Consider the following 21,575-nt stretch of genomic DNA (forward strand, 5'->3'; position numbering starts at 1 on the left):
CCTGGGGGCATCCGCTGGGGCAGGGAAGGGGTTAAAGGTCTGGCAGGCGAGGAAGAGGAGGAGGAGGAGGATGGAGCCGGAGCGGGGAGCAGGCCCTTGCCTCTGGCCTTGCGATTAGCTGTTCTGCTCCACTGCAGAGGGTCTGCTTGAATAATTTACCTGGGAGGCTCATTAGCCAATCTCTGGCCTTCGTCTGCCATCTGAAGGCTGAAACAGCCATTAGGAGGAACACGCACCCTGTATCAGGGCAGCCTCATTGCCCTGCTGCCCCCTTGTTCATCTTGCTGTCGTGCTGCCTGCTTGCTCCATCCAGCCCTGCCCTGAGGTGACTGGGTGCATCGAGCCCTGTGCCTCAGTTTCCCCCTGGGGGCTGCATCCAGCCCTGGGTACTTCATGGCACGGTGCCATGCCAAGGTGCTGCAGTAAGCGCCCACCTCTGCTCTCAGCAGCATGAGTGTCCAGGTACTGAGAGGAGTCAACTTCAGTGTCAGTTCAGATGATTTTACCAACCTGCAAGGGCCAAATGTATCAGCTAAAAGGTTTCCTCCTGCGGGCACCAGCCCTCAGCATATCACAGAGACTTCCTGCGGCTCTGGCTGTGCTCCTGCAAAGATCACAGTGTGCTTGTATGTCCGGGCAAGCTGAGTGCAGTGTGAGCACTTGGTCGGGTTTAAAACCTTTTGCCTCTAGTCTCTAAGACCATCTGACAAGGCCAGAGGTAGCTGCTCCCTGCTGTGTGCTCTTGTCCCATTTCTGGCTGCCTCTGTGTCTCCTGGGATGCAGGACCCAGCCGCTGTCCCTGTGATGGGCATGGGATGCTCTGCTGCTGCTGAGCATTAACACAGCCAGTCCTCCTGCAGAGATGGATCTTCCCTGCTGGCTTCAGGCTGTTCCACTGCATCTTGCCATACGTGGTCCTTCTCCATCCCTTTATGGGCCTCAGGGGTTTCTGAGAATCATCCCTCAACAAGAAGTTTATCACTCCCCAGGGACATGGCAGAGAAAGCCGTGAGCGCTGCAGCTTAATGGGGTCAAGAGAGCAGCACCTCCTCCCCATCAGAAATGTCTCTGAAGCTGCCTTGAAGATAATTTCTCCCTGTACCTGCCAACCTCCTGTGCCACCCCTTATCTCATCAGTCCAGGAGACCTGCTGGGGGAGGAGGTGAGCAGCTCTGCACAGTCTGAGGAAAGGTCTCGTGGTGGACCTCAGCAGCACACATGGGACATACTTCAAGCTGATGAACACAGTTGGGCCTCTCCTTGAAAATCATGTCCCCCCTCGATCTGGGAGAGAAGGGACATCCCCTTATTTAGGAGCTGGTGATATAAGCCCACCCTGATGAATAATTCCTCTTTCTCTTTCCTCTGCAGCTCCACCGAAAGAGCCAGTGCTGATGTGCCGGTCCAACAACTACCCGAAGGGTTTCTACTGCAGCTGGCACCTGCCCAGCCCCACCTACATCCCCAACTCTTTCAACATCTCCGTCATGTAAGTGCCCAGGAGGGAAGGGTGCAGCAGGGGAAGCACTTGTCCCCCGCAGTCTGGATCATGTCCCAGGTGGTGCCATGGGTGTCACCTGTGCTGAGCATATGGGATCGGTATCCAAAAAATGGGCCCAGGGAAGGATGCTGCCGGGACATCCAAATTTGGTGCTTGGCACTGGGGCTTTGTCTCAAGAAATTCCCATTTGCCCAGAGGAGGTTGCCAAAGCCACCAGCTCCCATATCCCCTTTCTGTGCCCCCAAAGTCCATCTTCTCTCCACCACTTATCCATGCTGGAGGTTGTGCCTGCTGTTTTTTTGGCAAGTTTGGCACAGCCACGCTCCCTTCTGCAGTGTGCCAGCTGTGGCCAAGCAGCAGCGGTGCCCCTCAGCCAATTTTGGCCATGGCATAGCATCACCCCCACCCTGGCACAACCTTTATAGTGCCATGCCTTAGCTTTTGGGGCTTGTTTCTCCAGCAGAAAGGAGAGCCTGCTCCTCCCACAGGAGAGGCAGAGCCAGCCCCTGCGGAGTCTCATCCTTGCAGTGGGGTGGGGGAAGAGCAGCAGCAGGCATTGCTTGGGGCCAGCATGAGGGCCTTCATCGTGGTCTCTCTGCAGGCTTCCAGGATAACACATCCTCCAGGAGGAAGGCAGACCTTTGTCTGTGGGGGAGATGGCACACAGGAACTCTGGACAGACTGGGGACACCGCTCTGCTGCTGCCTCCTCCTCCTTTCCAGCTGTGTGTGTGCATCCCCATCCCAAGCGTTGGTCTGTAGCTAACAGCTCTTCTCATCCCTGCTTTCCAGACATGGCACGAGAGAGATGGTCTGCGAGAAGGACATCTTTCCCAAAAACAGGTGTCACATCAGATACCTCCAGCTCTTCTCGACGGTGAAGTACAAGGTGACTCTGACAGTCACGAATGCTCTGGGCAAAAACTCCACCTCTCTCACCTTTGACGAGTTCGCCATAGGTAACTTCCGCGGCAGAACCTGGCCTCTCCGAGCCAGTGTTGGGGTTGGCTTGCTCCGTGCACAGCATCTCCTGACGGAGCGACGGGCCAGGGAAGGGCCAGGCTTTCCAGGTGGAGCCTCTGCCTGCCTGTGCGTGAGATGGAGCCACGTTGGCATCCTCCTGGTGCGCCCCCTGTGGTGGTTTCACCCTGCTGGGCAGCCAAACTCTTCCACAACTGCTCTCTCACTCCCCTTCCTCAGAGGAAGAGGGGGAGAAAATAAGGTGAAAAGGGCTCAAGGGTTGAAATAAGGACAGGGAGATTGCTCAACAGTTATGGTCACGGGCGAAACAGACGCAGAGTAGGGAGATTAATGTAATTTATTGCCTATTGCTGTGAGAAACAAAGTTGTGTTTTTGCAATAGAAAGTGTTAACAAGCTAGAGCAGTGAGAAACTAAAACCAAATTAAAAAGTCTCCCCCTCATATTCACCCTCTTCTATGTCCTCTCCCTGAGCAACACAAGGGAATGGGCAAGGGGGGCAGCGGTCTGTCCCTCTCCCTCACGGTCCCTCTCTGCCCCTGCTCCCCATGGGGTCCCTCCCACGGGATGCCGTCCTTCCCGAACTGAGCCTGCGGGGGCTGTCCACAGGCAGCAGCTCTTGAAGAACTGCTCCCACATGGCTCCGTACCACGGGGTCCATCCCCCAGGAGCAAACTGCTCCAGCACGGGTCCCCCACGGGTGGGCGGCAGCTCCCCCCAGACCCCCTGCTCCTGCGTGGGCTCCTCTCCACGGGCTGCAGCTCCGGCCTGGGGCCTGCTCCTGCGGGGGCTCTCCATGGGCCGCAGCCTCCTCCAGGCCTCATCCACCTGCTCCACCGGGGGCTCCTCCACGGGGTGCAGCGTGGAGATCTGCTCCGTGTGGGACCCATGGGCTGCAGGGGGACAGCCTGCTCCACCAGGGGCCTCTCCACAGGCCGCAGGGGAACTGCTGCTGCCTGCCTGGAGCACCTCATGCCCTCCTGCTGCACTCACCTGGGGCCTCAGGGCTGCTTCTCACTCCTCTCTCCCAGCTGCTGTGGTGCAGCAGGTTTTTCCCTTTCTTAAGTCTGCTCTCCCAGAGGCATCTCTCATGGCTCAAGTCTGGCCAGAAGTGGGTCTCTTTTGGAGCCAGATGGACCTGACTCCTGCCAAAGGGAGCTGGAGTATGCTTTGTGTAGGACCCCCAGGATGTGGGGTTGCTGGCACCTAAGCATGATGGAGGAGCAGGGCAGGATGCACTTGGTCCCATTGGTGGCCTGGTGTTCAGCCTGGTCCTGTCCTCTGTGGTTCAGGTCTCTCATGACTGCTGAGCTCCTCTGAGTTTTCCTAAAATAGAGGTTTGCTCTTTGTGATGGAAGCAGAGTCATGGGAATTAGGATTGGAAGAGAAATTACAACATCCCATCCCCTTCTCCCCATCCCTAGGCAGAACAAGCCCTCCCATATGCATGCATAGCTCATGTACAGCCCAGGCGTGGTGGCAGGGCTGACCCTGCGTGGCTGCTCTAGTTCTCAGAGCATCCCACAGCAGCCTGGATATAAGCACCCAGCAGAACCCTGCAGGGCAGAGGTAAAAACCTAAGTGCGATAACAGCCTTGCCTGTGTCCTGCCTTATCTCCCAGCCCTTTGCAGGGCTTCAGCAGTGCTGGCCAAGCCTCTGCCTGGCACCGACTGAGGCAGGGAGAGCTCAGCCCTGCTGCTGCTGCTCCTCCAGCAGTGATGGATGGTCGTGGAGCAAGCAATTCAGTGAGAAGAGTGACAAAGCAGGGAGCTGGGCACAGGGATTTTGCCACCAGCCAAAGGCGGATTGCAGCCGGTGCAGTGACAAGATTGTCCATTCTCAAAGAACAGGAAAAATGGGAGAGAGGAGTTCAGGAACAAGTTGGAAAACAATTTTCTGGTTCCATGTGGCAACTACTGGACCAGAGGAACAAAGAAATGAATCCCTGAAGTGCAGCCAGCAGTTAGTCAATGCCTTGGATGTGCTGCACGTGCCAGCCCTGAGCAGCTGGAAGTGCCAGAGTGCAGGAAGAGGAGCTCTGCCACTGTCCCAGCTTTTCCCTTTCTACCCCAAATCCTGGAAAACATCAAACAAAAAATAGGGTGTCAGGAGTGAGGAAATTATTTTGGATCAGGGACTGTCTTTTTGTGTCCCCACAGCTGTCCAAAGTTCCTATTCTTTGATGCACTGCAAATACTAATAACAAGGCAAGGAGCTTAGCAGGGAAATGTGGAGTTCCAGCCACTTGGGTGTCTTTAAATGGAAATTGTTGTCTTCGTGGAAGATACACTCCTTAAACGAAGGTAACCTCCAGCCTGCAGGCCCAGGGCAGCAATTAAGCTGCATTTTCCAAGTTCCTTGCATTCCCTCCTGCAGGAGTTCAGGGCATCCTCCTGTAACATCTGCATCCCACCCATGCCCTGCCTGGCTTTGCGAACATCTGGTGCCACTCCTGAGCAAAACAGCCGGCACCACCTCGGGAGGAGGAATCTGCCCGTCCCCGCTCCAGCACACAAGGGCAGCTCCCCTGGGATGCACGCCCAGCTGCGAGCCCACCCGTCCCAGCACCGGCACAAGCTGGATTCAGCCCAGGAGCTTGAACCCAGCCTGGTCGGAGGAGCGGAGAGCAAGGCCAGCTGCTAGCACGGGCACGATATCGCTGCCTCTTCCCAGAGAGCCCGGAGGGATGGATACAGGGCAAACAGATGTGTCCCAGCAGATGAAGGAGGGGTGAGACCCCCAGCACCCCGTGGCAGATACTCAAAGGCACTTGGGGAAGGGGTGACGGGACAGTGCAGAGCTTCACTGTCTTATGGTATTAAAATCTCCGTGTCCTGCACAGCTACAAAATTCTCCTCCTTGGGATATTTTATGGCTGCTATGCATAAGAAGCACAGAGGCAGCAGTGAGTGAGCATTTAAGCAGGCAGCCGACAGGCTTAGCAGAGTTGTTTCAGGATGAACTCGGCCACCACGAAGCAACAGCCACATACCCGTCACTGAGCTTCTCCTTGTGCCTTCCTGGTGTTGTTTCCAATTAAAACAAGCGTGCTGCATTTGTACATTTTGCCAGGCAATTCTGCTTGGGTGACTTTGGGTGGGAGGAGAGCCTCAGCCTGCCTGCTGTCCTTGCAGAAGCATGTCTGCACCTTGTTGGGGGTCTCCTCTCCATAGCTGCAAATGCAGCAGTGCTGGGGTGAGCCTGTGTCCCAGCACAGCCAGTGGCACCCAGCAGAGTCCACCAGCATCACCCAGGCTGAGCTCTCATCTTCAAAGTTATGCTGGGCTTTGCTCTGCTAGATGAAGGAGCAGAAAAAAAACGTCTCAGGACAAAACCGTTGCACTGGCTCATTGATGCCAAAGGACACAAGCATCCAAGGCCAGGCACAAAATCCTGCTCTTGTGCCCAGCCTGGAGCCAGGGTGAGCGGAGAGCCATGGCCGCTCCCTGCTGGGACCACCTGCCGACCAGTCACAAAAAGACCCTTGGGAAGAAGTGACCTCCTTTGCTTTTGCTACCTTCCTCCCCCACCAGAGCCCCCAGCAGAAAATCCCTTCCCCAGCTGCTTGGAAGATGACTCTAATTGAGTGGAAAATGACTGGTGCTTCCTTTTGATATCCCAAGCCGATGCCTTGCTGGCGGTCGCGTGGTGCCGGTTATTAGCAGCCAGCTGCGAGGGGCTGCTCTGCGTTTCCATTTCCAGTGATGACTGGAAGAGGGTTTCCAGCCCTCTGGCCCCCATCTTTCATCTCTAGGACATCCGGGCTGCCTTCCTCCCTGGCTCGCTGCTGGAATTTTTTTTCATAATTCTGTTTTCTGCAAAGGTATCAATGTTAATAAAGGTGAGCGTGGGGAGGGCAAGGCTGCGCAAAGCCCTGCAGGCATCAGGGCTCTGGCCCTAAGACAGGAGGAGGTGGGAGAGGGGCAGGAGGAGCAGGAGAGGAGCAGGCTTGGAGACAGAAGAAGGTGCCAGGCAGTGTGGCTGGGGTAGAGTGGGAACTTTAATGGCCCTTGAGGATGTATCCCTGCCTTCCACACAGCTGGCATGAGCATCCTGCAGCAAAGCAGGGACAATCACCACAAGGCCAACATCCCACCTCGGTGGCAACGCCTGCCTTCCTCCTAATGGGAGCCTGGGGCAAATTAGCAGCAGAAGATGCACATCATTAAACATGTAGCATCCTGGTAGCGTTGATCATTCGGGGCTGGTGAGATGGTGAGAGCAGGCAGGGCTGCAGCTGCCCTGGGAGCATGGGCAGAGCTGAGCAAGGGAGGGCAGAAAGTTTTGCTGGGTGCTAACAGCAGTGAGGGGGAATTGTACCCCAAAGGAGATGGAAGGCTTTCTAAATGAGCCAAAGGGTTAATAACATGTTTTCTTGCCTTACCCCATGCCAGCATGCTGAGACATGGCAGTTTAGAAAAAGGAGACAGTGCATGGGTGCCTTGCCACATCTGCCACCCCTGTCCCTTTTGTCACCTTGGGAAAGTTGCTCGATCCTCCTCGCTGCGACTCTGGGGCGATTAAGGCACAGAGCATCGCAGAGGGGCTGCGTGAGGACAAATGTGCCTGCCTCTGTGAGGAATTCAGTCCCTGAACACAGGTATACAGTTGCCTAGGCAGAAGGTCAGTTCAATTCATACTACTTAGGGAGGCAGAATTAAATTACCTAGACTGACATTTGGCTAAGACATGGAGTTTAATATCGTTCTTCTTGGAGAAAATGCCAGGGGATATTTAACGGCCGCAGGGGATCCATTTCAGTGCTGGGTGGGAGGACGGGTGCCTGGTGGGCGAGGGGTCGGGCTCAGGCAGCACCTCCTTCCATAAGCACTTGTGGTCCTATGTGAGCCTGCAGAGCCTTTAGGAAAAGCCTGGCCTGACAGCAAAACACAGAGATAACCACTGGGCCCTTTCTCATCCTGAAAGTGAAGCGGGACAAGCTGTGAGCTGCGTTCTGGCCAAATCCCGTGTCTCCTTCTCAGGAATGTTTGGAGATGCTCCGTCAGCTCTGTGGGATAATGTTACATCTGGTTTTGTGGCTGCTTAACCAATGCTCAGCCTAATGCCCATCGTCCATTATTATTATTACTATTATTGCTTATATTACATTACTGCCTGCGGGCCCGCACTGAAGACAGGGCTCTATTATGCTCGCTGATGTACAGCCAGACAACCCCTGCCTCGCAATTTGCTCTCTAAATGGACTGGGCAGACAAAGGCTGGAGGAAAGTGGAGTGGTCGTCCCTGTGTGGGGAGCAGGGACCTGGGATGCTGTGGAGGATGAAGGACTCCTTCAAGGTCAAGCGCTGGATGAGGTGCAAGAGGTGATGCGGGGCCCCGCATCCTGGCATCCCTGCCGTGCTGGAGGGACGTGGCAGGAGCGACTCCAGCTTTGTGCTCCTGGAGGGGCTGGCACTGCTGTGCCTCGCACAAGCCTGGGCAGGAGTCCCACAGACTGGGGGGGGACACATGGGGAGGCAGCCGCAGCCCTCGTGCTGGGGACTGCTGGTTTTCCCATTAACGCGGCGCTGTTTGAAGCCTCGCTGTAGACGGGAGCTCTGCCGCACATGCTCAGAGCCAGGACAGACATCCCCCGCGGCCAGGGGCGGACACCGACCCATGTGAGGGGGGTCACATCCCTGCAAAATGGGGGGCTGGCTCTCCCCTCAGCATCAGGGCACCGCCTTTTGCTCTTCTCCAACCCGCCATGGCACTGGCATGTTTGCGTTTGAGCATCCCTCTGCCATGGCTCTGCGTTGTCACACCAAAAAGCAAAACTGAGTCCCCTGCATTACACCAGGGCTCAGCTCAGAGTTTTGACATCCCATCATGGCCATTCCCACCCCAGTGCTTTCATCCCTTACCGGGGAGCCACGGTTTGCGGTCATCTGCATTCATTCAGCCAAACAGATTTTTGTTTTGCAAACCCAGCCCGCCGAGCCAGCACTGAATTTATATTTTTCCGTATGTGTTTGGACTCCAAGGCCCTGTCGATGGAAGCTGATGTCCAGCCCAAGCCCAGGGATTCAAAGCAAGCGGGGGAATTACACAGCCATCTGGAGTAGCTCAGCACTATAGTCCCAGCAAATCATCCCTCAGCAGCAGCTCCTGCCTGCCTCGTGGGGTTCCCCCTTGCTGCACCTTCTCTGGGGTGACCGCGCTGAGATGGGCTCCTCCTGGCCCCAGCATCCCTACTCCATGCTTGGGAGTGGAGATCGGTGCTGGTGTCTTCACCAGCTTCTGCTCAAGGTGGTCAGAACAGGGTTGCATTGCTTAATCCAGAGATTTTCAGGATGGGGTGACAGTTTCTTCATGTATACTTCATGTGGATTTGGGGGATGTTGAGAACAACCCTGGAACACGAGGACTCATGAGCATCACTGTTCTCAGAGCCCCCTTCACCCCAGCTGCCCAAAGCCTATGGCAGAGCCTGCAGGACATCCCCACGCACAGCTCCTCAGGAGGGATGTGTTTTGCAGCCAGGCTGCCTTTGCTTGCCAGGTCCCTGTACAACCCGTATTTTGGACTTTTTAGAACTTTGCTATTGCAAAGTGGGAGCTTCAGCTGCTGGGAGCTGAGCAGACTTTTGGTGAGGAGCAGGGCTTACCCTGCAGAAAGCAATGCCGTTCATCACAGCATTTGCTCCCAGCACTTTAAAGTAGCAGCAACTGCCAAGCACATTGCATAGCTAGCAGTCAATTAATATTCTCTTGAAATCCGTGCCAGGTAATGAGAAAATATCCCCCTATTCCTAAAGCAGAGCAGGGGTGAGAGAGACCTGGGGTGGAAGGTGAGCATCAGTCTTTTGCCTGCTGTGAACATAATGTGCCAACACCTGGGATCCCTGGCCCTAAATCAGGGGCCAAACTCTGCCTTGTTACTGTGGGATGAGCAGGCCTAATGGTGGGTCAGACTCCCAGCGGTCAGGAGGAGCAAGGAAAGCACAGGGTTTGGGCTTGGTGGGCTCCTTGCCATGGCCCTGTTACCCATGGGGAGGAGGGCTGCAGTTTGCTCTGGCCACCACTGGCATCTCCGCAGTGGTGGTTACTCTGCACCGGGACAGCCATGGCCCTGACCTGACCTGTGGACACAAAAAGTGTTTTTCTGCAGCTCATCAGCCATCACCTGGGCTTTAACAGCCGATCTTTTCTCTTCCAGTAAAGCCAGACCCTCCAGAGAGCGTGGTGGCCAAGCCCGTGCCCAATAACCCCCGGCGGCTGGAGGTGGCATGGCAAAACCCCTCGTCCTGGCCCGACCCCGAGTCCTTCCCGCTCAAGTTCTTCCTGCGGTATCGGCCCCTCATCCTGGACCAGTGGCAGCACGTAAGTGATGCTGAGCAGGAGGCAGCGTGGTGGCAACGTGGGGATGTGCTGGCAATGAGTGGTCAGGGACTGAAACACGTCTATTTACTGCCCAGGCAACACAGCCCCTTTTCTTCTCTTTTTCCCTCCTCCCTCCGCTCTCCCTCTTTCTTTCAAGTCACATTCTGCCTACAAATGTGCTCTGCAGGCTCTCCCCTCTCCTCATTTTAATCCGTGGCCTGTATCTATTTTCCATACATATGTTCTATATAAAACCTGCCAACGAGATGTAAAAGGCATTCAAAGTATAAATGTCACTGCATTTAAATGTGCCTCTGCCACATTTAGATTTTGAACTGAAGATAAAATACCGCTCGCTGTAACTCAGAGCACAGTTGGTAACGGAGCGGTTGCCGTGATGTTATCGTCCCTCTTACTTTTATTTCTTGTTTCTTTAAAAAAAAAAAATGTCAGTGAAATCCTTGGCAGCCCGGAGGACAGATTTCATTTGTTAGCTGCAGGAAGATAACGAACAGGCTTTTTTTTTTTTTCCTTTTCCCTTTTTTTTTTCTTTTTTTTTTTTTCCGTGCGCTGCTTGCATGCTCCACTTGTGAAGGAAACCAGTCTGCCACTGGATGAGAGGTGCTGCTGCGCTGGCATGTCTCATCCAACATCCCTTCTCTGCTGAGCTGGGCCAGAGGAAAGCCAATTAGGCAAGCATAGAGGTGTTTTGCTTGATGAGCCATTTTGCCCCCCCAAAAAAGACAACTAGGACTCAACACCTGGTCCCCGGGGAGCTCACCTGCGCTGCGGAGCCAAGCGGGATTTTCTACCAGGCAGCTCTTCTTAGGGAGAAAAATAGCTCGAAAAGGGGATGAGAGGCTTTGTGCCACGCTTGTGTCTCTGTAAGATGTCGTCATCCCAGCGGCTTTTTCTCTTTCTGTTGTTTTCCTTTGATAAAGCTGCAACACGGGTCTTGTTTGAGGTTGAAGCGTTTTGCTGACAGCTTTGAAAACCAGACAGGGGCTGGGAGAGGTTTCTCCCATTTGTCTTTCCTTGCCTTTCTCTTCTCATGGAGAGGGAGAGAGCAGCCGCCAAGCGCTCCGCCGGGGTAAGGCAGCGACGGGGGAGTTTGGATATTCACTTGCTTGGGACAGTATTTTCATCGGGGGGGGAAGTGTTCAAATCGTGGTAAAATTGGGAGAGTGCATGGGAAATATGAAATGCAATGTCATTTTTTTCATCTCGTGAAACCACTGGGGAAAAAAAATGATGTTTTGCCCTGCCGCAGCCTGGTCCCCATGATGAGTGCCAGCAAGCCACCTCCTGCCTCGACACCCTTGGGCTGGCCAGTGCCTCTACCAGTAGGTGCTGGGAGCTGTGCCTCCGAGGGGACAGCGTGGCATTTCAATCAGTGCTCTCAGGCACACAGCGTTGGTGAGAGGTATTGGGGACACTGGTGGCAAGGCACCCTAGCTGCAAAAGGCAGCTTCAGGGCAGTCAAAACTTGATTTCTCCTTATTAAAGATGCCCTAAGCTGTGGAGGGAGAGCAGTCCTCTGGGTGGGTGCATGGAGAGCTGGAAGGGCTCCTCTCTCGGCATCCCACGAGGGCATGGTGGTTCTGGGCACCGCTTGTAATCCATGGCCCCTTATGAGACAGTCACTGGCTGGTGGAGAAATGTGTTTGGGGAATAATTCCTCGGTGAGTGAGTGCAAACATTCAACGAGCGAGGTACCAGCCTTGCTTTCTGACTCCCTACCCTGCTGTCTGCGTAATGAAAAATCTGATTTGTGGATGATTTGAGGAAAACTGCCACTATTCATCAGATGAATTATTTGCGAAGCCTAATTCAATCAGCTCCTGAACACCGGGGATGGCAGCACTGCAGCAGCCAGAGCCCTGGGCCCCCTTGATGCGAGCAGCCACAGCCCTGCTTAGCCCACATGGGCACTCTGCAAATGCAGGGATTTTCCCCCAGAAGTGACCCCGTGGTGCTGGAATGCTGTGAGCATGGCCAAGCCATGCTGAGCCCTCTTTTCTAAACCTATTGCTTGCTGGCACCTTGAGGGTACCTGCTTCCCCCAAAATCCAGCCCAGGAGAGGGAAGGGCATGGCTTGGAGGGACCAAGCCCGGCTCAGCCACCTGCATGTCCTGAGATGATGGTGGGTCTCTCCTCCATGGGATGGGTGCCTTGAGATAGGATGCAGCAGGACCCACATTTGCACAGCACGGTTTTAATTATCCTGGTGGGCTGGGTGCCACATGGGGATGTCCCGCATCCCTGTGGGAGCACAGCTACAAGGGAGCACCAGGGACTGACCAGAGGCACAGCCGTCCGTGCTCGCACGTGGCGTTTCTTGGCAGAAGCAGCAACTCCCCTTCCTCCCCTCCATCTCCCATTATCTGTGCAGGGGCTGATTTATGCACAGCACCTCGGCAGACAGGACTGAATGAGCACTAATAGGATCAGATGGATGTCGAGCTGTCGAATACCGTAGGGCCTGATTCAATCAGCGTCTGCTTTCTCCCAGGCTCTTCCTTTCAGGATTTTAATAATGCCAGGCCTTGGCACCAGAAGATGAAGCCGTCCGTGGCGGGAGCAGTGGATCTTATCGAGAGCACTGCTGGGCCAGCTAGCCATCAGCACGCACCCACAGCCCTCCCCGGGGACAGCTGGGTGATCCTTGGGCATCCAACCCAGGATGTGAGGAACAAGGGACACGGCGGGGACCCTTGTCCCCTCCCTGGCATGGCCGAGGGCTTGCAAAGGTGCATTTGAGCCTCAGCATCCCGTTGGCCCTCCCTTTCCCTGGCTCAGCAGCGCATTTCCGCTCAGACCACTTAGCAGCTCTCGTGTTGGAGTTTGCTCTGGGAGTTATTAGCATGCGCTCTGGGATTTATTAGCGCAGAGAGATGATGAGCGTCCACGTGTGCGGGATGCTCCTCGCACCAAAACCATTGTGCCACCTCTGCTGAACCTGGCCGCCAGCTTTTCCTGTCTGTTCAGGGCACAAATGTGGCACAACCAGACTTGGTGTCACATCAGGTGGACGCTGACTCCCCTCTGCCCCACTGTCACTAAGCTTGCCCAGAAAGCTGAGCAACTTCCCTTTCTGGAAGAGGGGCTGGCAGTTTCTTTCCTGCCAGAAGAGAGACGGGATATTTGTAGCCTAAACAGGTTTTTTTATTCTCTCCTTTTGGCAGAATCTCACGTTCTGTCTCCTAAATATAAAACATTAAATGTTTAGGGTATCCTTTATTTTTCTCCTGCTTTTAAGTTTGTAATTCAAGCCAGATTAGCATGGTTTCCTCTTCTGTTTTATAGCCCCATCCTGGCCCCAAGTGAGCTCTCCTAATGCTCTCAGATGTTCCTCTAATGGATTACCTAGGCTGGAACTGGATACCCTTTCCTAATGGATTGCTAATAGCCTGTTTCTGGTTTTACAGGCTCCTTTGGTTAACTCACAACAGCAGCCATCTCCGCGCACACAGGCAGGCTCCCTGCAGGAGGGCAGGCAGCTCCCCGGCCATGCGCGCATCCCCGCAGGTGGCTGCCAGGTCAGGGATGTCCCAGGGGACTTTGGAGAGCCCAGGATGGCTTGTGCACCAGATCTGCTCCTGCTGGGAGCTGGGTCAGGACCTCCTCATTCCTGTTTCTTACAGAGATGGCATGCGCTGAGCACTGGTGAGCTCGGTGCACGGCCCAGGAACCTGGCGGTGCTCAGAGGTACTTCTTGAGCCGGCAGCCAGGCCAAGAGAGGATTTCCTCCGGTGAGTTGCCAGCAATTTGCAGATGCCGTCGAGAAGTCTAATTGAGCCCATTGGTCGTGCTGACAACATGAAATGTTAACGAACCGTGAGGCGGGCTGCGCCTCAGATCTTGAGATTTGCAGTAAAAGGTCATGAGATATTTAAAGCTAATAATGTGGTTGGGTTCTCTCCTTCCTCTTCTGTTTTGGAAGCATTGGAGCCACGTCCATGACCAGTTGCAGAGGCTGGAAACATCCTTCTTTAGAAGAGCAAGCAGAGGCCCTCACGCCATGCTGGGACATCAGGAGCTGGGGCCACGAGCAGGGGTGTCTGCAGGGACTGCTGCAGGGTGACAGCCAGGGCAGGTTTAAGGACATCTCCCCAGGCAAAGCAACATTTTTGGTCAAATGCGTGAATCTCACAGGTCGACATAACCCACAAGTATGTCCTAATGCATCCTGTGACAGGCAAGAGGAAGGAAGGCAATCAGAGTGACCTGCAGCCACGTCCCCACCAGGGTGGCAGCAATGTCACTTTGCATCGGGCACACTTCTTTGCGTCCATTTGCATCCGCTGTGCTGCTTTGCCTGCGCTTCCATTACTCTCCAGGCAACCTTGGCAGGGAGGTCACCCTGACCCAGTGCCGTTACAGCTTCACGCCTGGTAGCTTTTACTGCAGCACTTCTCTCCCTTCCCCTCCCGGCTGCAAAGTCAGTGATTAAAAAAGAAAAAAAAAAAAAGGAGGGGGGTGGAATTAATAGGAGGGAGTGAAATGTTGAGGCTGAAATTGTGTCACCTGCAGCTCAGTATGGGATAGGCAGGGCTAAAGGGGGCTCCAGATGAGGATGAGGGTAGGAGGCATGTCTGCTGTATTCCCCCAGGCCACTGCATCAGCCCCAGCAGCAGGAGGAGGCTTTTGCGTGGTAAATGCATCTTGCACTGCCTGGAGAGTGATGCTGAGTGCCCCAAGCATCCCAGACCCATCCTCCTGCGGCGGCGAGCAAAGCGAGCTCAGACAGTTGTCACTTGGCAGGAGGGGAAGGCGCATCCGGAGAAAGAGTCTCATTATTAACGAGATTACAGCTGCGCTTTCAAAGATGCTCTTTATTTTAAGCCAGAAGGGAGCCATTCAGCCTCATGTGGTGTGAGACAAGCCAGGCTGCGGAGGAGCCCTGCAATATCTCGTCCTCCCAGGCTGATGGCTGGGGCTGGGCAGCACGCAGCAGTGTTACAGCAGCCTTTTCGGTGGGGTGACAGCAGGGACAATGGCTCAGACCCCGCTGGGCTCCTCAGCTACCCGGCTGGCGGAGGGGAAGCAGAGGGGAAGGAGGGTCCTTCTCTTTTCCCAACCTTTCAGTTATTCCAGACAGAGACCGGGGAGAAAGTTTTGTCTGGAGTTAGCCAAACCGATTCCCGCAGTGCTGCACAAAAAAATGAAGCATTTGGGGGCTCTTTTACGAGTAATTAATGTCAGACCTATTTGATCTCCAGAGGTGGCTGTGAAAGGGGAAAAGCAAAACCTCTCTTTGCCACTGGCTGCATCGTTTCACAGGCACCAGTGGCTGTTTGCTGTGACCCAGCCTGGGGGGGTTAACCCTGGTCTGGGGCAGGGCAAAGCCCACCAGGAGCCGGTCCCCCCAGGTTTGCAGAGAATGAAGGCACCTAAACCAGCAGCTGCCCATAAAACATGAGTGAATCCCGTGAATCCCACAAAGCTCATTGCAGCTTGATGGCAGCACCTGGCCCCATCCTCCTCCTGGTCCTGGCTCCCCCGTTATCCAGGGTAACCTGGGGAGACTCCCGAGGAGGCACGATGCTTGGTAGACCCAGGCTGTGCCCTGGCCAGTCCCTCATGGCTTTTCCTGCTGCATTCCCCTGCTTGTGGGTCGTGGTGGAGGCTGGGTGAGCAGGTGAGCTTCAGCCCTACAAGAGCCAGCAGGCTTCTTTTATTCTGGGGAAGCCAGGCTTGCCCAGGAACAATATAACACCTGGGGTAGGTGCATGGTCTCTGCACTAGCATACATGGCGGGTTTGGTGCTCTCTGTATCTGTATTTTCTCCTCTTCAAAAATCTGTTTTTCCCTCTGACTTGAAGCCCACCCATCCCAGCTAAATCTGGGAAGATTAGTGGTGCATCAGCGCATGACAGAAGGGGACAGCCTCAGGTTGTCAGCCTCGCAGGTGTGGTGATGGGGTGAAGATGGCAGCAAAGGGGATTGTCCTTTGATGGAGAGCAATGGATTTCTTTTTCCAAGGAGGGGGGGGAAATATTTAGGCTGGATATCCTTTCTGGGGACAGTTTGCGCATCCCCTTAACTTTGGGGCAGGTGATGCTGCCGGGAGGGCACCCAGGGGATCATCCAGCAGGAGCTCAAAGATCTGTTTGGGGTTTTGCTCAGTCCCAGCCTCACAGGTCAGTGCCGGGCCCCGTTGTGGAACCAAGGGCTGCCAGTGTCCTTGTCACCTGGGGGGTGGCACAGGGGAGCAGGAGGTGTTAAGGAATGGAAAGCAGAGCTGCAAACACATTTTCGTGTGGGATGCTGAGAGAGACATCTGATCGCCCCCCATCACCCCCTCCATGGCTTTCCAACACACGCCAGCCCCCAGCACAGCTGCTGGGGCAGGGAGGGTTGAGGTTCTCCCTCCCTGTCTCCTTTCGAAGTCCATCTGGGCTGGGGGAGCCCAGGGGCTGCTGTCCCAGGGATGGGCACCTGCAGCATCTATGCTACAGCTTTGTCACTGATGAGCACAACTGGGGCTGGGGAACTGGGACATGGCACACATGGATATCCCCTGGGATGCTGTGGAGGTCCCCAAGCCCCTGGGTGCCCTGGGTGCCTCACCCCATCCCATACGTGTGACCATGGCCATGGGCTTCTACCTGTAGCACCCACTTTGCCCAGGCTGTGGGTGGCACTGGCCAGCCCTTGGCACCCACCTTTATCTTCCCAAATGTGCTCATGGGGTCTGTGGCCATGGCATGGGATGGAATGCCAGCCCACAATGTCCTAAGCAAGCTGTCAGCTTAATTACTGTGCTCAAGGGCTTTTTTTTTTTTTTTTTCATTTCTTTCTCTCCCTGTCCCTCTCTCTCTTTCTCTCTCTCTCTCTCTCTTTTTTTTTTTCCAATGCTAATAGCTCTGCATTGCACTGGCTACTGATCCCTCATTAATCCGGGCAGCGCTTCACAGCCAGCCGGAGTGACTTTTGGCAGGTGCACAAAGGCAGGCTGCAAAATGCAGACCCCCCGTCCAAAAAAAAATTACCATGCACAGCCTTTCTCCAACTTTTGTCTCTGTGTGGCAGGGACGCGGATTAAGGAATTTCTCCCTCTCCCTTTGATGCTGTGTGTCCATCCATCCCTCCACGACCTCCCCAGTCCGTTCTCCCCCACCTCTCCCCATCTGTGTCCAGTTGGACCCGCTCCCCGTGTGCTTTCCCATCTGCTGCTGCAGCATTTCTGTGCTCAACCACCCAGGGACTTCCCAGCCACCACAGCAAAGCTGTTCCCTCTTGGATGCGTCCTCCAGCTGCCTGGCTCAGAAATGCCACTTGCAGATCGCAAGCTACAGCTCAGGACATCTTATATATGGGAGGAGATTGATGACCCCATAAAGTCTATGTCTTCCCTTTTTATCTGTTGTCTAAAAAGCTTAGGGCAGCATCCTCCCAGGTCCCACAAGCAAGATGCTCCAGCCTGAGTCCCAGGGAGCATCCTCCCAGGCAAGGCACAGCCTTGACCCCATCATGCCACCAATGTTCATCTGCAAACACTCAGCTGCAGACTGGGTGCACCCTGGAGGCAGCAGGAATTGGTCCCAAGTGGAAGGCAGCTGTGAGGCTCTTCGGGATGGAGAAAATGCTACAGAGCAGCAGCCAGCAGGACCTCAGCAGGGTTGCTCTGACCCTGGTCGGAGAGCAGGCAGGAGAGCTCAGAGGGTGCCAAAAGCACTAGAAAACCCACAAGGCAGCCGGATAACCCCAGCATGTCCTCCCAAGCCGCCTGCTTCCCAGTCTGGTAGGATGTTTTTCTCAGGATGAGCCTGACCCTGCTGAGCACCCTGATCCAGACTGGGTTTGGGACAGAGGAGGGCTGGAGCTGGGTGGGTTTGGTATGGGTCTCGGCCAAGACCCAGTGCAGGTTGGAGGATGCTCAGCCGCGTCTTGCAGGGACTGGCATCCTATTCTTCTTTTCCTCCCAGACCTCCCAGAATTTCCCTTTTCACTTATTGTGTAAGCAAAATGGGCTAAAATCCTTTTCCTGAAGGACAGGATGGCTCTGCCCACTCCAGGAAGTGAGTATCTAGTGCTGGGCATAGACAGTGCCAGGGACCATGAGCCACTAAACAGGACTGCTACAAGCCTGACCCTGTTTCTGAGATGAGAAGCAGCACGTGTGATCCCAGAGCTGGCTCTCTGCCTCTCCAGCATGCTGGAAACACGGGAAAACCCAGCACAGAGCCATTTCGGGGTCCGGGGGCTTGCCTGTCCCTGCCCCATGCAAAGGACTCTCTGTGCAGGCATCTCCCTGTGCAGGTGACTGCGGTCACACCCTGCCCCTTGGGTCCTTGGGGGCTGCCTCCCACCCACCCCTGGGGTCAGTGTCACCCTGGGGTGGCCCTCAGCAGCCTGCAGCCACGGCCCCTTTCATCTCGCCGTCATCCCAAATGAGCGGTGACACCCGGCGCTGCCGTGGCACGGCTCCAACCGCTCTTCCCGACATCAAGCAGCGGGGTGACGGGGGGACAGGGGACAGGGGGGACAGGGAACAGGCACCATGGCACGCTCTGACCTCTGAGCCCAGCCTAGGAGTAGCAACAGCTGTGCTGGAGCAGCTTTAGGGCTGCGTGCCTCGGGATCATGATCAGAGCGTTAAAAGCACCCGCGGTGGCTCAGCCCCCAGAGCATGGCTGAATGATGCCAAACTCTGTGCCTGCTTCCACACCGAAACCTGCAGGAGGACCCTAAAACCTGCAAGCTCCCTGCCTGGCACCCCAAATAGCTGCCAGCATCCCCTCTTTGCACTGCACCAGCACCAAGCCCTGGGTGCAAGGAGAGACAAGGCTTGGTGTCCCCCCCATACAACCTCAAAAACGCATCGGTGGGACAGATGCATGCCTTTCTCCCTGCTCCCCCGTGGGTTTGGTAGCAGCTTCGCGCCTTGCGGGCGGCGGGAGGCCCTTTGCTCCGTGCCAGCAGATGTGCTGCAGATGTAGAGCTCCGAGCCGGCCGGGCCGTGCGAGCAGCTGGGAGCACAGAGCCGGGTGTGCGGCGGGAGGGATGCAGTGCTTGAGGAGGGAACGGGGGCAGAAAGGCTTTCACCCACAAAGAGACACACACAAAGGGGTCCCCCTCCCTGGTGGGGATTCCCCAAAGTGGCTGTAAAAGCTGGTGGATGAGGCTTGTAAACCAGAAGGATTAAATCCGCGCTGGGGTGTTGGATGTGCTGTGCAGGTGAGATGGGAAAAGCTCCTGCTCCTGCGCTCCAGCTGCAAGCCCTGGCTGGGTGCTGGGGCTCACCGGGAACAAAAATTGCTGATACTTCATGTCCCTGTCCCCAGAGCTGGCCAAAGCCACTGGGACCTCGACACCGTGCTTGGGCTTGAAGCCATCAGCAGGTTGGGAGGCCAAGCAGCGTGCCCTCCCTCCCCCCCCAGCAGATGGGCTGCATCAGAGCCCTCATCCCCCCAGACATGTTTATTACCAACACGTGTCAGCAGAGAAGGAGGTTTGCATCAGCTGGGTGTGGGGGGAGGAAGGGGCTGTGCAGAGGGGCGCCCATGGCTGCAAAGGGGTTGGGTGCCCCCCATGCCCCACACACAGGCAGGGTGGATGTGAAATGAAACCAGCAGGGTATTAAGCTTTAATCTCAAAGAAGGGTTCATGGTGGTACGCAGCACTGCCTCTGCAATGTTATCCTATAGTGTCTCTTCGGTGACCCCATAAGCCCCAAGCAGCCCAGCTCCATCCCCAGCAGGTCGTGTGGGTGCTGAGCTTTCCTCCACTGTCCCTCCTGCGTGGGTCCCACCACCATGGGTTTGTGGTTTCCAGCATCCCAACATGTCCGAGCAGAGCCTGCCCGCACATTTAGTAGTTTCTGGTGACCTCTAGAGGAAGCAGCTCCACTCTGACTCTGCAAATCCGGGAGCAGGATGGAGCCTCGCTGCAGCCGTGGCTTAGCTGCAGCCGGAGCATCTCCCCCTGCACCCCTGTGCTGGGCTCAGTGCTCATGCGTCTGGCCAAAACCTCCCCAGAAAAGCCTCCAGGATGGCTCAGAGGATGTCAGGGGGCATATGGGTGCAAGGGCTGACACCCTGCCTCTTGCCTTTTGTGCACAGCCAGCCCTTAACACCCTTATTTTGCCTTTTTGCTGGAAGAGCTTGATATTCTCTCCTTATGATGGCACGTAAGTGCCGTGAGGTCTCTTTATCACCCCATAGCAGGGCTAAACCCACTGGTCACCTTACCGCTGCCCACAGGTCGAGCTGTCGGATGGGACGTCTCACACCATCACGGACGCCTATGCAGGCAAGGAGTACATCATCCAGGTGGCCGCCAAAGACAACGACATCGGCACGTGGAGCGACTGGAGCGTGGCTGTCCATGCCACCCCCTGGACAGAGGAGCCCAAGCACCTCACCACGGAGGCCCAGATCACTGGTAAACCCCCCCCCCCAGCCCCCCCAGCACAACCACCTGGGGGTCCTGGCCAGGGAGACCCCCTCACCCTGGGGAGCCCGTGTCTTCAGCCCCACTGTGGCCCCAGCAGCAGGTCAGACAGTGTCCCACAAAGTGCTGACTCAGCTCACCTGCCTCTGGCATCCTCCTCACTGGGATGCTCCAAGCACCACGGTGAAGCTTGGGATTTATTATTATTCTCTGGAGCACTGCCCCCCTCCTTCTCCAGTCCTACCTCCCCTCCACACCTCCGACCCGGCACAATGGCTCGGAGCGATGCCAATTAGAAATAAAAGCCACGAAGTTAACAAGCCTCTGCTTCTAGGAAAGGGCTGGGACTGTGTCCAAATGCATGTTATCAGCCCTCGGTTTCCCAGAAGGATGGGAGCAGGCCCTGCACCGGTTCCCCCAACTGGCACCAGCTGCGGGCTGGCTGGGAAGCACTGGGGGCAGGCAGGGAAGCTCCGGGGGCAGGCAGGGAAGCTCCGGGAGCCGCTCGGTGCCGGGGTCACATGTGTGTGTGTGTGAGCACACACAGGGTGTTTTCCCAGCCAGGAGTGCATGCACAGCTGGCCAGATGTGCTCACGGGGCGGGGGGGGGGGGGGGGAGGGATGTGCAAAAGGCAAATGCCACCTCTGATGACACCAAGAGCACAGGGCAGGGGGTCCCTGGTCCAAGTATGGGGCTGGGTCCCAGCAAGGTTTGCTTTGGATTGACAGCAGGTGGCTGCAGGGCACAAGGCAGCTTGGAAGGGAACACACAGGTTTGGGGACCCAGGGGTGTGCCATGTCCAGACATGGCTGGCTGGCATCCCAACGGGGCTGGGAATAATGCTAGCAGGGTGGCTACAGGTCCTGTGCGGGACCAGGAAAGGGCCAGCATGGGCATGGCACATTGGGGGCACTCTGGGACCCTCTGGGTCCTGTGTGAGAGCAGTGAAAGTCCCATGGACCACGCCATCCCCTGGCTCATTGTCCCAGCCACCCAGCTCAGCAAGGGGCAATTTGGGGACATCCTCATGGGGTGCATCTTGGGATGCCCCAGCTCCCCTCACCATCTGCTCTCCCTCCCCGCAGAGACAACGAGCACCAGCACCTCCTCTTTTGTGCCACCCCCCACCACTAAAATCTGCGACAAGGGGGCCGTGGTGGGCAGCGGGGCCGTGGCAGTGTGTTGGACAGCTGGACTGGTCTTGGCTGCTTATGGTGTCCTCTTTATTTAGTGAGTATGCCCCAAGTTGGGGGCATGAGAGATGGGGTTGGGTGCTGGGGGGACATGGAGGGTTGAGGAGCTCTGACGTGGTTGGGAAGGGGACACTAAGCAGGCTGTGGGTGAAGAGCATTGGGTATGAGGCATTTGGGTG

General features: G+C 55.9%; 1 protein-coding gene across 1 annotated transcript in view; it reads left to right on the plus strand.

Annotated features, from left to right (window-relative positions):
• Positions 1-21,434, plus strand: part of CNTFR (ciliary neurotrophic factor receptor) — a 163,700-nt gene extending 142,266 nt beyond the window's left edge. Inside the window, exons 5-9 of the mRNA XM_035565890.1 lie at positions 1,372-1,489; positions 2,293-2,459; positions 9,640-9,803; positions 20,013-20,193; positions 21,289-21,434. Of these exons, the coding sequence (XP_035421783.1) occupies positions 1,372-1,489; positions 2,293-2,459; positions 9,640-9,803; positions 20,013-20,193; positions 21,289-21,434 (776 nt within the window). The remainder of the gene's footprint in view (positions 1-1,371; positions 1,490-2,292; positions 2,460-9,639; positions 9,804-20,012; positions 20,194-21,288) is intronic.
• The last annotated feature ends 141 nt before the right edge of the window (positions 21,435-21,575 follow it).

Source organism: Cygnus atratus, chromosome Z (genome assembly GCF_013377495.2).
Source record: "Cygnus atratus isolate AKBS03 ecotype Queensland, Australia chromosome Z, CAtr_DNAZoo_HiC_assembly, whole genome shotgun sequence".
NCBI lineage: Eukaryota > Metazoa > Chordata > Aves > Anseriformes > Anatidae > Cygnus > Cygnus atratus.